This window comes from Trichogramma pretiosum, unplaced genomic scaffold (genome assembly GCF_000599845.2).
Source record: "Trichogramma pretiosum strain Unisexual culture from Peru unplaced genomic scaffold, Tpre_2.0 scaffold110, whole genome shotgun sequence".
In the NCBI taxonomy this organism is placed as follows: domain Eukaryota; kingdom Metazoa; phylum Arthropoda; class Insecta; order Hymenoptera; family Trichogrammatidae; genus Trichogramma; species Trichogramma pretiosum.
Window position 1 is genome coordinate 164,108 of NW_019640835.1, and position 16,557 is coordinate 180,664.

The following is a 16,557-nucleotide window of genomic DNA, read 5'->3' on the forward strand; positions in this document are numbered from 1 at the left end:
GTCATGCAAACACAGCTGAGGATAACGTAATGGCATAAAAATGTCATCGATTGTTTTCAAAAAAACTGATAGTATAATTAAAGATGAAGATAATTTTACTTTCATTTATTCATCAAGTGAAGAAGACGAATCATTCTCAATCGTCTTGTGCATTTTCAATTGCAGCTTTAATATGAAGTTAATTCTCTTACTCAGTACTTTCATATTATGTGGTGTAAGTGCCAATGTCAAAACTTTGAAAAAAACTGGTTTTGATTTTCCTTTTTAAGTTTTATTTCAAATATTTCTATTCTTTACTTTCTTGTTGTTGTAAAGGTTGCCAATGGAGGTTTTATTGGCGATAGAATAGAAAGCTTCAAAAAATACGCCGATGAACTAACCGTTAACGCGACCCAAGCTATAAAGGGACAAATTGAGGCGGCAAAGAATCGAGCAGAGAAAATAGCAGTTATAGTTAAAAATTTTGCAGATTTTATTATAAATAATGTAAATGGAAATGTGAACGAAATTCGTAATTGGGTATGTACAATACGTTTATAATACTTATGTAAAAAAGCGATTTAATCAGTCAATAATTAACAATTAAAGGTCAAAGAACAATTAAAAGTACTCGCTGATGAAGCAAAGACGAATAATATCGATGTGTCAGATTGCATGCAATTGGCTAACAGTGTTAGATATGCCGGTGTGGCCGTGCTGAGCAGTTCGAACAAATGCATCGATGATAAAATTGAGACTAGTCAAAAATTGGTAAAAGAGATTGAGAATAAAACTGTAACTGCAAGCCAAGCAGTCAACCAATTTGCCGAAGATACTGCTCAATGTTTGAACGAAGTAAATAATGTTGTGGGATTACTTGGTGCTGCTGGTTGCACGATTAGCGTAAGTAGAAAGCGAGTTATTTAAAATGTCCATCTTTTCAAAATTGTTAATAATTACGTTCAAATTTTTTTAAATGTGTAGTCAAAAATCAGGAATGACATTGTTGTGCTGACACAAATACCTATCATAGCAGTAGACATTATGCAAATGGTGGAAATGGCAACCACATTACCAAATACTATGGGCATTTGCATGTCAACTAACGCTGTGCTAACATTGGAAAAACAAGCTAGAGACATTTTAGCGAAAGTGACCCAGTGTGTGAAGGACAGAATTTTTTCCGCAAAGAAAACTACCCCTTCCACCACTACTAACGTAGTAGAATACAGTGGTGTAACAAAAGAAATTACTACTACTTCTATAATACAATCTAGTAATTCAACTGATCAAATCAATGATAAACTAGATACTGAAACAGTTAAAATTGATTTCATTCCTGAAACCACAACAAGACAACCAAGTTTTTTTGAACAAATTAAGTTATTTTTCGGTTAAATTAAAGTTAATCATGAATGTAAGCAGAAATTAATTGTGATGCTCAACCTATAGATAAATAATATCATGGTCATTATTCATAGCTCATTGTTCTTGCAAAAGAGTAATAAGATAGGTAAAGTTATAACTAGATTGATTGTAAATAAAAGTCAATTTTTTATAATAAAATAAATTTGTAATTTTTCAAATAATAAAAATTGAACAATATTCAATCTTATAATAAAAAATAAAAAATGCATGTGAAATTATTGGAATAAAATATTATGAAATAGGAAGTCATAGCATAAAATAGGCGATACCAAGCTCTCATAAGTGTAAACACACGCACCTGTGTTTTACGTTACTATCGTAATAAATTAATTGTCAAACGCTTTCTTGGTGTATCGATAATATTTGAGGTAAGGGAATTCATAAGTCGCCTGATTCTCTTGCAGTATTCGTAGTCAAGTTTTTATTCATGACAAAATTAAAAACTATCATATTTTTGATTGTTTTAAATCAGGTTAGTTGTTTTAATTAGTTCAAAAAGTTTTTCTGATAGTCATAACAGTACAGTTAATTTCATTCTTTTGCTAAAATTTAAAAAAAATGGTATTAAAATTATAGGAAATTCTTTTTTCAGATTGTTAGTGGGAATATTATTCCGAGTGAACGTGATAATGTTAATATTGAAAATTTTGTTTCTGTTGGGTGGGAAAGCACAGAAAATTCAAACAACTGGATTTTCGATCAATTTCGACATGTAGCAGATGATATTGCTACGAATGCTGCTAAATTTGTGAGAGAAAATATTTTAAATGTAAAAGCAAGGGCTGATGAGCTAATAAATCAAATAAAAAATATCGGTTTTTTGGGATTACTTGCAGCTCAAGAAGCATCCAAATGCATTCATGAACAAGTACTAATATAATTCATCAAACTTATATTCAACAGCTTAAAATTATTCTTGAAACATTTATTTATTTATTTATTTTTATAGTTTGAAAATCAATTAAAAACTTTAGCAGCGCGAGCTGAAGCAAGTGACATCGATGTTAAAGATTGTACGAAAGTCATGTATACTTTTAGAAGCGCAGTAGCTAATTTAATCAGCAATTCTAGTTTGTGCATAACAGAAAAATTGGATAAAGCGACATATCTTTTTATGGACGTTACGAAAAAAAGTGATTTTGCTCTTAATGCAGTAAGTAATTTTTCGATAGAAACTGCAAAATGCATGCAAAGCGTTCAAAATGCTGTTGGAATGTTTTCTGCTGCTAGGTGTACTCTTGATGTGAGTTTTGAAATCATTTAAAATGGTTAATTTAAATTTTAAATTTCGATTGCATTTAATTTCAGGCGAAAATCCAAGAAGGATTCAAGATTCTTCGACAGTTGCCAGGAATAGCAGTTGATACAGTTGAAATAATAGATTTACTTGCTACTCTGCCAGATACTCTACCACTATGTATGACGAAACAAACTTTCAAATCAATCGAAGAAGAATCAAATAATGTTATTGATAGCGTTCAAACTTGCATAAATGAAAAACTTAAAAACTAATTACAATTGATAATTTCAGCAACAAAGTAAATAAATTTCAATCACGGTGTACTAATTCATATGTTTACAAATGGTTCGAGGTAAAAATTGAAAAATTAATTCTTTTAACATTGTCTCGATCGCTGCTATACCGCGAACAGACACGACAATACTCATGGCTGTCAGTCATATGTTAAATCACCGACTGATCGATCTAAATCCACGTGATAATAGTGACGTTATACGAAGTGGTAATCTCGCGCGTACTCAAGACAGATAAATGGATTCGCACAAGCGAGGGGACAGAATCGCGTCTCGTTTCAAAGAACAACGACGAGAAAAACGCTGAGATGTATACTCACGCGCGTATTTGGCTCACGCGTGTACATTGTAATAACTCGCAAATATTTAGTTCATTTCTACAATTTTGTTGACTCCTAATTTTATGGGCGTATGACTTATGAGTTCTGTTCAATTAAATACACCAAACGAGGCGAGATGAAATGAAATAAAATATTAACTTCATTAAACCCTTCATGTTATACCCCGTTCAAAATTCAATTAACGATAAGAATTAGACTCACTTCAAATTAAAAAACTCCTCATGTTTCGATCACCTGAATTAAAAAAACATTTCTCTACTCGATTGATAGTCTTCGTAGTTTTAAGCATTGTCAATACACGTGGTTTCTTAGAGAATCGACAAGTCGATAACAAAATATAATTAAAAACAAAATTTGCTCTTGTTGTACGAGTGTAGGCCATATTGATTTTTGACGATCGATCGCGTTAAAATAATCGATAATTGTCAAAGAGTCAAACACGTGTGTAAACATATCGTTCAATTAATGAACTTGTGTAACGTAATACCTGACTTTACATTCGCCGTGTAAATAAAACGAATAATGCACAAACTGAATGCGACGCAACCAAGCTGATGACGTAGCAATTGAATATTCAATAATACACCCATATATAAAGGTAAAATTACTCTCGGTCACAATTGGAAAGCTTGCAGTAACAATAAAAGGAATATCTTCTTGCTAATTAATTTCTTAGCTGCTTAATATTCAAGCTTGGTGCAATCAGAAGATCAAGACGGTATAAACAAGTGTACGCTAACGATCAGCGAATTTGTATTGTAAGCCGTGCGGCAAATATATGATTTCCCGTAGTTTGCGGCAGAAAACTTATGCTAATAACGGAACGAATTCAGCCTGCGAGTACAAGAGCCAAGCTTGTCTCTCTTTCTCTCTCTCTCTCTCTCGGCCGTCTCCGAAGATACGACGTCGTTAGAAGGGCGCCCACTGTCAAGCAGCTTCACTTGCTTGCGAGTCTCTAAGCGTGTATTAGCGTGTGTGCCGCGAACCGCCCCCGGAAATGTGCGACTTGCCGCACGGCTCGCTTACCTGCTGCACGTCTAGCACTGGTAGCGCTACACAACTCCGAGTAACCGAAATGACAGCTTCGACGATGAAAAATTGACGCTGGCTTGTCTAATGTGCTATGTGTGGACGAGTAGAGCTGCTTCTGATGCTGCTGTTGTTGAAAATAAAAAATGCCGATGCCGCATTGGCTTACATAATTTCACGTTTATATTTATAAAAGGCTGCGGCATCTGATGTAGGCTTGTAATAATATCGTTCCGTCCATCCTTGCTGTTATATCGAATGATAAATTGATAAAACTCAAACGAGTTATTATGTTTTTCGATGCTGATACCGAAAGACATAGCGTTTATTTCTGTGAATCTAGTCTATCATTTTCATTAACTCTTACGCAGGTTTCACAGAGGGTACTTGGAAATAAGTATTTATATTTTTTGCCAAAAATTATACTTCGCTTGAATTTGGAGTAAAAAGCATGTCGAAGAGCGTGAGTTACGCTAAACTTAGCGAGTTTGACACAGAGCTGCCAAACATGTTCTTGACTCGGATGCTGAGGAATTTCCAAGGCCGAGAATATATGACCGATTCTCTGTGAAGTCGAATGGACAAAAAAAATTTCTCTCTGCAAATAAGGAAATCTTATTGTTTTTGATGTCAGATTTGTACCAAAAAAATTTTAGAAAAATTGGGGCCTTCTAAGACACTTTTTCAGAGGCCCAAAGTTAGCCTTTTTAGCGTTTTTCCAAAATTCATGAAAAATCGCAAATATTCAAATAATTCCTGGATCAGTGTAGAATGATTCAAAAGTAAAAGTGCCCAGCAACTTTTTTGTTGGAAATTGTCCAAATTTTCAGAAAAAATCATTCCAAAGTGAGTGAAGCAACCTGTGGGGTTATTAAACAGAAACAACTTGAAAAAAACAAAAAACAAGAAATCTAATCGAGTTCTAACCTGACTTTTTTTTCTAAAACTATGTAAAAAGCTTCCTAAAGATGTCAAGTACTACCTGATAAAGTTTTGCAATGGGTTTTAAAGTTTAACGCAATGCAGACAACAATAAGTGTTGAAAAATGTGCAAAAAAGGTGGAAAACCTCACAGGTTCCTCCACTCACTTTGGAATGATTTTTTTCTGAAAGTTTGGACAATTTTCAACAAAAAAGCTCCTGGGCACTTTTACCTTTGAATTATTTCTACATTGATCCAGGAATTATTTAAATATTTGCGATTTTTTATGAATTTCGGAAAAACACTAAAATGGCAAACTGTGGGCCTTTGAAAAAGTGTCATAGAAGGCCCCAATTTTTCTAAAATTGTTTTGAGAAAAATCTGACATCGAAAACAACAAGTTTTTCATATTTGCAGAAATAGTAGTTTTCGATACAAGGGCCATTTTTTTTGTTTTTTTTTTTTTCTTTAATGTAGCGATGGGCTCAGTTTATTAAATCAAATGTATTTCGGTACATTTTTGAGTTTCCGTTATTACATATTTTATGTAAGGTGGGTGGAGTTGTAAAAGAAAAAGATATAAAACATATAGATGTTGTGTGGCCCATCGACTTCTCCTTCTGCCCCTGTTTAACCCCCGCGGAACCGCCGTTGGGCACTACTTCGCGGGGAGAGGCTGGGCTGGTGCAGCAAGCTCATCACGTTTGCGCCGGTTGTTGTTGCGTCTTCTTCATGCCGCATCGTCCGGTCATCTTCTTCTGGCCATCTCTTCGACTCTCAGACTTGCTATGACTGAGTGAGCGAAGGAGGCTACCGCCGACCAGTTTTTTTCGTCTACCAGCATGAGCTGGACTATGTTTTCAGGCCTGGCAACTTCTTGGAGCTGGCGATGGAGCCTCTCTCTTTCCTCCTCGAATCGAGGACAGTTGAAGAAAACGTGCTCCGCGTTTTCGACCGTGTGGGGACAGGCTGGGCAATCTGCGCTAGCGTTGTGATCGTAGCGTTGGCTGTGGTGTTTGAAGTAGCCGTGGCCTGTCAGGAGCTGCGTGAGGTGGTAGTCCACCTCTCCGTGTCTCCTGTCCATCCACAATCTGATGTTCGGAATCAGCTTGTGCGTCCATCGTCCCTTCGTCGAGCTATCCCACTGGCTCTGCCATCTGCTCAACGTATCCTGGCGTTCTTCGGCTCTCGCGTCCTCGTGGCGGCGCTCGATACAAGGGCCATAAGTAACACTTTTTGGCACGGTGTAGTTTAGGGCCTGAGCGCAGCGAGGGTCCTAATAGCTGGGCTGAAAAGTGTCCCCTATGGCCCGAGTATCGAACAACATTTTATAGTACTGTGCAAAGTTCACATTTATGCCCCCTTTTCCGAGCCATGAGTCGCACTTCTGGTAGCGCGAAGTGAGGTTAGCGCACGAGCGTATGCGAGTGTGATGCGAACGCAGCGGTGCCAGAATGTGCGACTTATGCCATCGAAAAGCGTGCCATAAATGTGAACTTATGCCACATAGTGCTATGAAAAAATTTTTTTGGCCATTCGACTTCACAGAGAATCGACCATATACATATCTAGTGCAATTAGAGAAATAATATATCCTGGATTATAATATATAATGAATGGGAGAATAATATATTGTTATATGCTGCGCTATTATAACAGCAGCGCACACTTTTTGTTTATTTATGTAATATGTAAACAAGCCGCTAGGGGGCGAACTTGTAAAAACTCGTAACCCGAAAACGAACGGTGGCTGAAAATGCTTATTATTAACTTGACAGTCTTGACAGACTTGACACACAAATGTCCCAACGCCTTCTTTTTTGTTTAATTGATAAAACAAGTGATCTTTCAACAAGAATAGCGAAGGGTTTATTGCCCTTGCTTCTCTAACTGATAGATCAAATAAATTATCTGAAGATAATTTCTGATATCTATCAGCAAGTCAACGAGTGTCTTCGCCGATTTCATATACTCACTTTTAAACGCAGGCTGTAAGTAGCAAAAGAAATTAAATAAACTTTTATAGAATGTGTTTTCACGTGCTACGTAGTTCCTGTATGTTTCATAAGCTGTGATTAGTTCGTAAGTAGTTGTTGGCCAGGTAGCTGCTTGAGAGCGTCTAGTGAAAGATCAGCCACGATCCCAGACTTGGGGAGCCTCGGAGCACCAGCGAGCGTGCCAACTGAAGTGAGCTGCAACGCAAAAAATTGTGTCATAGGAAGTTGGCTGCATGATACGCGTTGAGCTAGCCGCCGAACGCGGTATTACAATCATTCAAAAAATGATTATTAATAAATTATGAGAAAAAATTGAATGAAAATTTTTGAAAAATTTTCAAAAATGCAGGAAAATGCAAACGCAAACTGACACCCACGTAGCCCAGCTCGAGTATATTATTTAAAAAATTAATCCGTAAACCAGAGCAGTAATCCACGTAGTCCTGCTCGTGAATCGTTGAAGTAATTAATCTACAAGACCCAAACTAACACCCACGTAGCCCAGCTCGGGTATATTATGTAAAAAATTGATCTGTAAACCAGAGCAGTAACCCACGTAGCCCAGCTCGTGTGTTATTTAAATAATTAATTTTGGAATGAAAACATCAAGGGTTTCATCAAGGGATTTTGATATCGGAACAATGTTTTTAAAAACTGTTTATTTTTACTTTATACAGTTATCATCATGATGCTAAGCGGAAAATCTGGTAAATATTTTTGATTCAACGAATTTCATAATTGCACTAGTCATAATTAAATAGCCTTATGTTTTTCAGACCGAGAAAAAACCAGACGCAACCTCGTTGACGAATTCACCTGTGTATACCGAATTACGAGCCATTGTATACAGAGTACAGAGAATAATGATTTTTTAATTGACTCGAATTTCTGGATAAAATTATTGAAGAATTACAAATTTTGATTAACATGAATAAGGTCGAGCGAGATTCATTATTGTAATTTTATTTATATTTTGCTGTGTCAATCCAACCGGTTGTTCTCTTTTTTTGTCTTTGACCTTCGTTTTTTGGTTGTAGAGGCTTTTCTTTTTCCTTTTGCTTGGCTTCCATTTCAGCTCTAGCCCTTGACTCCTCGAATTTAATATTGAACAATTTTTTAGCTTCTTTGTCATCTAAAAAAGAATTTGTTGTTGTTATTGTTATTTGTGGGTATTTGTTATTGATTATGTTAATTGGTATAAATTGTTATTATGTTAATTATTATTGATTGTTATTTGCTCCAACATCAATGTTCTAGAATTTAATTTTATAAATTTTAAGCACAATTTATTTGTCAACTAAAATTCTCAATATTCAATATGTTAATCCCTAAGCGTTAAAAAATGGGACTTGAAATAAATAAGTTTTTATAAAAAAATTGCTTCTCAAAAAAATCACTAAACTCATTGACCTTTTTACCACAGGTGGATATCGTCAAGATTTTGAAAAATTTTTAATTATCAAAATATTAAACCACTACTTACCGGTGATTTGAGCGCGAACTCGATACTCGCAAGTTGAGCAAGAAGATATTCTAGGTTTTTTAGAATTTTCCATTTTTTTTCTTTTTTATGGCCACGAAAAAAATTCACTTTTAATTTTTTTTCAGCAAAAAAAAACCACTCTTTATTTTGTGTTAAAAAATCGCTCTTGAGTTTTTATTCTGGAATAAAATCACTATTTTACTCAATTCATTAATTTGTAAATTTACTCTACTCTTTTTGTAGCATTGATAGTTTTCCTGGACACTTTTATAAAGTATAGTTTTGACTGGTCCCCATTTAAGAGCGTTTTTTTCGTTAACAGAAAATTAAAAGTTATTTTTACGTGAGCAAAAAAAAACGATGTTATAGTTTTCACTACAAATTCAAAATAGGTAGTTTTTGCCGCATATTCAGTATTTTTTTAGAATTATAACGGCTCTAGTATAACGGAGCATAATATATGTATATTAACACTTATTTTATCCGCGATCTGTTCAGAACGAATGGTTATTTTCGACTGATGATTTCGTTCTGAGGTACGATACTTATCATGTCTCGAATTGTAACTTGATAAAATTAAGCGGATATGAGTATACCAAGCCAAGCTCATTCGTGATTGTCACCTCATATTACCATCAAAACAAAGGTACGATAATTTCTTTTGTAAAATCGATAGTTATAGAGTTGAAAATTGTCGAAGTCATATTTGGCGAGGTGTCATTTTTGATTTTGCAAATTAATTATTTAAATAACACACGAGCTGGGCTACGTGGGTTACTGCTCTGGTTTACAAATCAATTTTTTAAATAATATACCCGAGCTGGGCTACGAGGGTGTCAGTTTGCGTTTGCATTTTCCTGCATTTTTGAAAATTTTTCAAAAATTTTCATTCAATTTTTTCTCATAATTTATTAATAATCATTTTTTGAATGATTGTAATACCGCGTTCGGCGGCTAGCTCAACGCGTGTCATGCAGCCAACTTCCTATGACACAATTTTTTGCGTTGCAGCTCACTTCAGTTGGCACGCTCGCTGGTGCTCCGAGGCTCCCCAAGTCTGCACGATCCGAAGAAAAGCGTCTTCGTCCGACGCGTAAAGCGTCTTGGACAAGTCCATCTCCATACCTTGCTTGATAGTGATGAATAAACACTTGATGAATAATCCTCAAAGTGCAACAGGTTAGAATCCACCTGTAAAAATCCCATAATATATCCCACAATTCGATAATATCTGAAAATAAATTATCTGAAGATAATTTATACTATCTACAGAAGGTAGCGATCAAAAGCACTTCTACAGATAGAGTAAGATATCTCTCAAGCACGAACGAGATCATCCTTGCTGACTCCCGTTTGACTCTACCAGTCACAACTTCACCGAGGCCAATCTCAGAAGTTACCGCTGCCACGTCAGACCCGCGATTCCTCATTATCGTACCGACGCAGTGCACCGAATCACCGCAACCTAACGAGACTTTTCTCGTTATTGTTATCCGTCCGATGACAATTAACGAATTGGTTCAGCTTCGCTTGTGCCAGTATCCTGAGGATCTTGATCTTGTGGACTTCCATCAACATTATCATCGTGTCACGGTCCTGACCGCATAGCGGATCGCCGATATCATCCGCGTCCTTGTCATCCTGCTGCTTCTTCGACCCTTTCGTTTCTTCCACGATAACGGCGTCGAGACCATTTTCTAGATCGCCTTCATCTGCTCCTTCTGGATTTTCATCAGCTCCAACCGTTTCTTCATCAGCTTGTGAGAACGATAAAACTCTGGGTGCGTTGGGTGTGCCATCAGCTACCTTGCGTTTTTTGACGATTGGGCTCGGGCTTCGGCTTCGGCTTCAGTTTGGAGAAATCAATTTTCGCACTTTATTCATGAAAGTCGCTGCCTTGTTTTTCAAAAACTCATTATCACGCAGTTGGTATGCTTTGTAAAAAAGCTCGTACTGCTGAACCATTTCTTCATCTTCTTCCGTTTCGACGAGTGAAGAGTTGTGCCCATACATTCTCGCATCAATGAAAAGCCGTTTTAAATTCTTTCCTGAAACAAAGAAGATAAAAAATGTTTCAAGTAATTTATATTTCAAACTACACTAAAAGAATCTTAGGATTAAAACGAGCAGTAGTGAAATGCTGGAATAGAATTAAGAGGATTTACTGTAAGAGCAAAATTTTTGAACTTATTTCGCAAATTTATTTTTCCGTAACCGTAAAATATCTTATTTTCGATCGGAGTGTCCACATTTGTTCGATCTTATCATAAGTTTTTTTGGTTAGATATTAAATTACTTTTAAAAATTCATAAATAAGAGCAGCTTTTTTAGCTTACCTTTTCTCCTCCAGTTCTCGTGCCTCAGAAATGAAACGGAAGAGTTATACATGTTCATCATCATCTTCCGTACTGGTGGTCTGAAGAGCGCCAACTTTTCTCGCCACTCGTCCGGCCACCTTACTTGTTTAAACTTTAGAACGGCAAAGAAGAATTGAAGCTTTTTCCAGCCATAATCACAGTTCAAATTAAAGTTTTTTGGGGTCCGACATATCACCGCCAGTTCCAGCTTTTGACACTAAGTTTGAGCCGAAAGATGTTGCTGCTGGGAGTTTAGCGAAACCTAACGAGACTTTTCTTGTAATTGTTATATGTCCGATAATAATATCTCCAAAACCTTAGTACTTCTCTTTTGAGATTTAAGAATTCCAGCTCACACCACCTAGCGGTGTTTTACTTAAGGGCTCAAAGGGGTCTTAAATAATTATATAGTTCTATTTATAGTATTAAGCTGAAAAAGTGAAAAAAAATTTTTTTTCAGAAAACAGGCATAACAGCCTTTTTCAATACCCCATTTGAAAGTACTTTGTCCAGTTAAATACTCAAAAACACTTAAATTAACTTGTATCAGCCTATGAGCCTTCAGCGAAGAGCATTGAGGATATCTAAGCTGTTTGTCGTAAGATTCTAAGTGATGGCTTAACACGACTAAGTTCTATGTCATTTCATTTTCTTCGATGGATCATTATCCATCAACGCAACCTCAAGCTAAGCATAAGATCAACTTTGACTACTTCCACATACAATTTAATAAAATATTTTATTAAAATTTATCAAAAATAATCATTAATGAATGTTCAATAGTAAGCTAGTACACGCATTGAGATTGACGACAATCGACGAATGAATCGGTACTGTTTTTAAGTTTCCAGTTATACCAGATTCGCATAAACACTAATACATATCCCTATATTACCGATTATCTTGACAGATTTCACGATTTTAAATTTTTTGCATTCTAATGCAAATGTAAAGAAATGTGTCTTCCATACTATAGTGGATTCGCATTATAGTGGAACTTCAACACTATACTCGAGGTAAGCAATCAAAGTGAGGGGCTCATTCAACATATTAGGCGTCGTTCTCTTGAAACCGTCGAGTCCACCAAAATCTTTTTGCATCATTTAGCGAAGTAAGTTTCGATTGGTTTCATGAGGCACGACGCCGGCACCAGTTGGCCCCAACATAATGTCAACGTCACGATCATTATCCAACGAAAAATCATTGTTGGTGCTCAGAAGAAAATGCAACTGCAGTAACTGCTTGATGTGGCGGTCCTGCCAATAGCGGTTGAAATTTTTCATAATGCTACTGAAAGAAGAATAAACAAATAAAGCATATAAATTAAAAATATAGAATTTATAATACTATATGAGTAAGTCAGCTCCTATAGGATCGACTTTTATATTTCACTGGCTGTGATAAAATATTGGTCCACGAATTCATTCGATCCAATGTACTCGAGGTTAGCACCATATGCCAAAATTTTTTGCATCTAGAGCGTCCGCATTTTTATACTTTTCAGGTGATATTTTATTTCCTGTATGATAGAAAAATACCTACTGTCTTATTTTTTGAAAAATAATTTTATCAAGAACTCGGTGAGCTTTTAACTACTTCAAGAAAAATTTCCTCATTTCTTTGAGTATATCAAATTGCAAACCCCGGATATATCCTATTCTCTTTAATAAGAAAAACTTAAAAAATGCATGATATATTAATCAAAATAATTTTGAAAAAAATCAAAGAGGAATTAGTAATGAATTGGAAGAAATTGTATTTGAAAAGTTATTGTATTCAAGTGAAGTACGGAGCGGATTGGAGCCGCAAACCAAAACCAAAGATTAGTGTAGCACACTTACACTTCATCTAGAGCCCGAGGCAATTTGCACGGCTAGCTAGAAGTATATTTAGCGCAACGTTCGGGCTCGTGTAAGTACTGAATAGGATATGGGGATAAAGCGACCCTGAGCGAGTTGATACTCTGCACAGTGTGCCGAGAGGAGGGCGTGAGATTCGCATATACGCACACACGTACGTAAACACATATATACGTATATACTTATAAACGCGTCGGAACACGCTGAAGATGGAAAAACGCAAGGGGAGGATGAGAAAAGGAATGCGTGGTAGACGCGCTAAATGACTGGAATTGCACTATCTTTTTCTTTTGGCCCCCACAGGAAGAAGAAATTAATAGTGGATATATAGGATGAAGAGGGATGAATCCTGCGTATTATTCCTTTTCAGGTTGATTATTTCAATGTACCAAGAAACGATCCTTTTCTTTGTTAATGCTAAAGTGGGCATTAAGCTGGAAACGTCGACGTGCATTTATATGCCAAGTCTTCATAGCTTACTTCAAGTAAGAGAGCTCGAGAGTTTCGAATGAGTTCAATTGATAATCAATGCTAGCTGATGTCCGAACAAATGGAGATTTGAAGTTTAAAATTAAAATTTATTTATATATTTTTCATAACCATTTAGCCAATTTATTTTTTATTGATATATTTTAATATTGAAATACAAAGGAATATATTTCTATTAAATAACTGGTTCATAATAGTTTCAAAAAACGTATTAAATGATCGATGATTGAATGTTATGGATTTTTTTAATAATTTACTTCGAACTTCGACGTTGCTATTAAAAGATACAGTTGAAGCTATTCTTTAAAGTTTAAAATTTTTAGCTCTGAAGTATAGTTTCTAATTAATATTTTAATTCTCGGACCTTGAATAGTAATTATAGCGTTTAAAACTACTTAGCATAAATTTTTATTTACTCGTAACAGTTTCGATGAAAAACGTAAAAAAAATTGTAATTATCAATCCCAATGGTATTGTTATTCATAAGCTCATGTTCGATTTCGCTAACTTTTGTGAGTTTGTCATCAGAGCTTGTTTCATCTCACAGAGACGATCAAAACAAAAACAAAAAAAATATGCACCATTTATAAGTCAAAGATCATCCCGAAGTAAAAAAAAGGTAAATATACCAACGAACATAACGTTTTAATAGAGTTGACATTCAACCGGACGTACACATACCTAGAAGTCGCGTCAGTCGCTGGCGCCAACGGACGAGAGATGCCTAGCGAGCTTCAAACGCGACACACACGCGCACTCGCACACTCTGCGGGTGAATCGTTTTGACTGATGCACGTTGATTGACAGACGTTGTTCGAGCTGGAAGCAGCAGCAGCAACAGCGGCAGCACTACCGCCAGCCATGGATGGACGATGAATGATGGTTTTATTTTTAATTGCTTCGTCACCATCTCCATACGCGCATTTACTCACGTTTATGTGTATACGTATACACACTTTTGCCTTGGTATTGCTCGGAACCATCGGCTGACAACGTTTAGCTCCGAATTTCACCGACAAAATCTCGCCGTGAAAAATAAAAAAAAATAAAGGAAACGAATAGCCAAAATTATTTTACAGAATCGGAGCTTTGCAAGTGATAGCGCGGGTAAGCCGCGCTCAGCCAAGTTACGAAACAAAGAATGTAGAGAAAGTTACAAGATATAGAATCCGCACATAAAAAGGAAAGTGGTTAGCGATCTTGGCTTTGACGAAAATCCAAGCAAAAAATAAAAAAAAAAAAGCTCGTCGCGGGGTAAGACTCCGGACGCGCGCGTATATAACAAGTAGGTACCCAAGAGGATATCGGGAAAACACAGGCGAGCCGTGCGCGCGTTTCGCGTCTCTCCTTCTATATATAAGGATAGCTTTCAGCTCTCTAAATGGGCGTGGATAACGGAGAGTCTTCTTTTCTATCTCTGCTCGCTGGTGCTGGTGCTGGTACTACTACTACTACTACTAGCGAGGAGCTGCCGAGCGAGAGAGAAAGAGAGAAAGAGAGAGAGAGAGAGAGAGAGAGAGAAAAAAACATCGAGCGAGGAAGACAAGAAGAAAGAGAGCTCGAAGCTTAATATAAAACTTCATTTCGAAATCGGCGAGGCTCCTATATCAGCAGCTCGTGTATATAAAGTTCGAGGCTAAGCGCGCGCGCTACGTACGCACCGGGATAAAAGAAAGTCTCGTAATGGGGTTGGGAAGGAAATTTGCGCCCTCCTTAACTCTGTTCAGAAGTATGTACAAAGTGCACGCTCAACTTAGGCTCATACAGCCGTGAGACTGTCTGCTCCGCAGTCTATATAAATGTGCGCACGTTGAACATTGATCCGCGCATACACACTCGAAGCAAGTCCATAAGACAAACAAACGCGAGGTACATATACTGGTTTTGCACTGCGACGATATTTGTCATGCTGTATATTTAGAAATGCGATCTACGTATTAACTCATAATGAATGCTGTTTGTCGGTAAATCGTAAAAATAAACGTTAAATATACTTTGTAATGAGGTTTTGAATAAAATTGACTGAACATTAATTGTTCAGTAGTTTTACCTTGGGCGAGAGAAACAGATGCTTATTTTCCTGTTGTGGTAGTCCTGTTTCTAAGGAAATATTTTTGAACAAATTTGTACACCTGCAATAGTCAATATAAAACTTATAAGCATAAGAACACATCTGTGCTGTTTATCCTACAAATTTTACCGGTGGTAAAATAAATTGCAAGTTTATGAAATACACTTGCTCTCGTAATTTTTCAACAATAATCATATTCGGAGACGAGGTATTCTTCTGTTTTTGAAAAAAATCTCGTGCATGCATATTGTCGTCATCGACACTCAGATATCTCCAATCATTGCTCGAAGGAAAATTCGATGCCTCGCAAAAGCAACACTTGTACCGTATCGTCTGCAAGCGCAACTCGACGCAAAGTGGGTCGATCGTAACAGTATCCATATCGAGTTTTTCCGTACATTAAGGAATATCGAGGCAACTCTCGTATACCCGTGCCAAATGCTCTGTACTATTTACACTGGGGCTTGGGTTGTATGCAAAGACGTATTAACATGAAAAAAATTGAAAAACCTTGTATTACCTCAAATGGCCTAGAAGCTCGGATGCATACTTTGCGGAACAAATGAGATGTTCAAACCCATGCAAGCGCGGTAGAGCGAACGCCACGATTACAATTGGTCGGACCTTCGCTTACCTTTCACGAAGTAAAACTTATATATCGAATTGCGCACTTTATTCTGTTTTTGGCGCAGCGAAATTCTTCTTATCGTGCGCGCGCGGCACATACATAATATACCTTGCGAGATGTCTGCAAAGAAAAAGTATAACGACATCTGTTTAGATGTATATAGAAGGCGCACAGTGTATAAATATACGTATATATGCGGAGGTGAGCGCGCGCGTGCTCACGATGAAACTTTTAATAAATGGCTCAGCCGATATGAAGTATAGGACTTTGACATATCGTGTGTCTGTAATGTATAGTTAAAGCTCTCGCTCGCTCTCTCTCTCTCTCTCTCTCTCTCTCTCGTTTTTGGCGGCAGATGTGCGACACTTTGCCCGCCCGTTCGCCCGCTCGCGAGCTCCTACTCCCTTTCGCATATACATATACCTAAGCGCTGCTGCTGCT

The 16,557-nt window shown here is 36.8% G+C and overlaps 2 protein-coding genes across 2 annotated transcripts; both read left to right on the top strand.

The window, feature by feature from the left end:
• Nucleotides 1–411: 411 nt before the first annotated feature.
• LOC106649031 lies at nt 412–1,377 on the top strand (the record flags this gene model as incomplete). The annotated part of the gene is made up of 3 exons (XM_023463513.1): nt 412–519; nt 589–882; nt 964–1,377. Coding segments are annotated over 3 exons (816 nt in total), but the record flags the coding sequence as incomplete, so codon positions are not given.
• A 427-nt stretch (nt 1,378–1,804) lies between these two features.
• LOC106649242 lies at nt 1,805–3,407 on the top strand. Its single transcript, XM_014366545.2, has 4 exons — nt 1,805–1,879; nt 2,000–2,275; nt 2,357–2,650; nt 2,716–3,407. The coding sequence occupies exons 1-4, from the start codon at nt 1,835–1,837 to the stop codon at nt 2,917–2,919; spliced, it is 819 nt and encodes a 272-aa protein (XP_014222031.1). The 5' UTR covers nt 1,805–1,834; the 3' UTR covers nt 2,920–3,407.
• Nucleotides 3,408–16,557: the final 13,150 nt, after the last annotated feature.

Excerpts from the sequence above, each read along its gene's own strand:
- LOC106649242 (XM_014366545.2), top strand. The coding sequence starts at position 1,835 with ATGACAAAATTAAAAACTATCATATTTTTGATTGTTTTAAATCAG. Across the intron at positions 1,880-1,999 it reads TTTTGATTGTTTTAAATCAG|ATTGTTAGTGGGAATATTAT; the intron begins GTTAGTTGTTTT and ends TTCTTTTTTCAG. Across the intron at positions 2,651-2,715 it reads CTGCTAGGTGTACTCTTGAT|GCGAAAATCCAAGAAGGATT; the intron begins GTGAGTTTTGAA and ends ATTTAATTTCAG.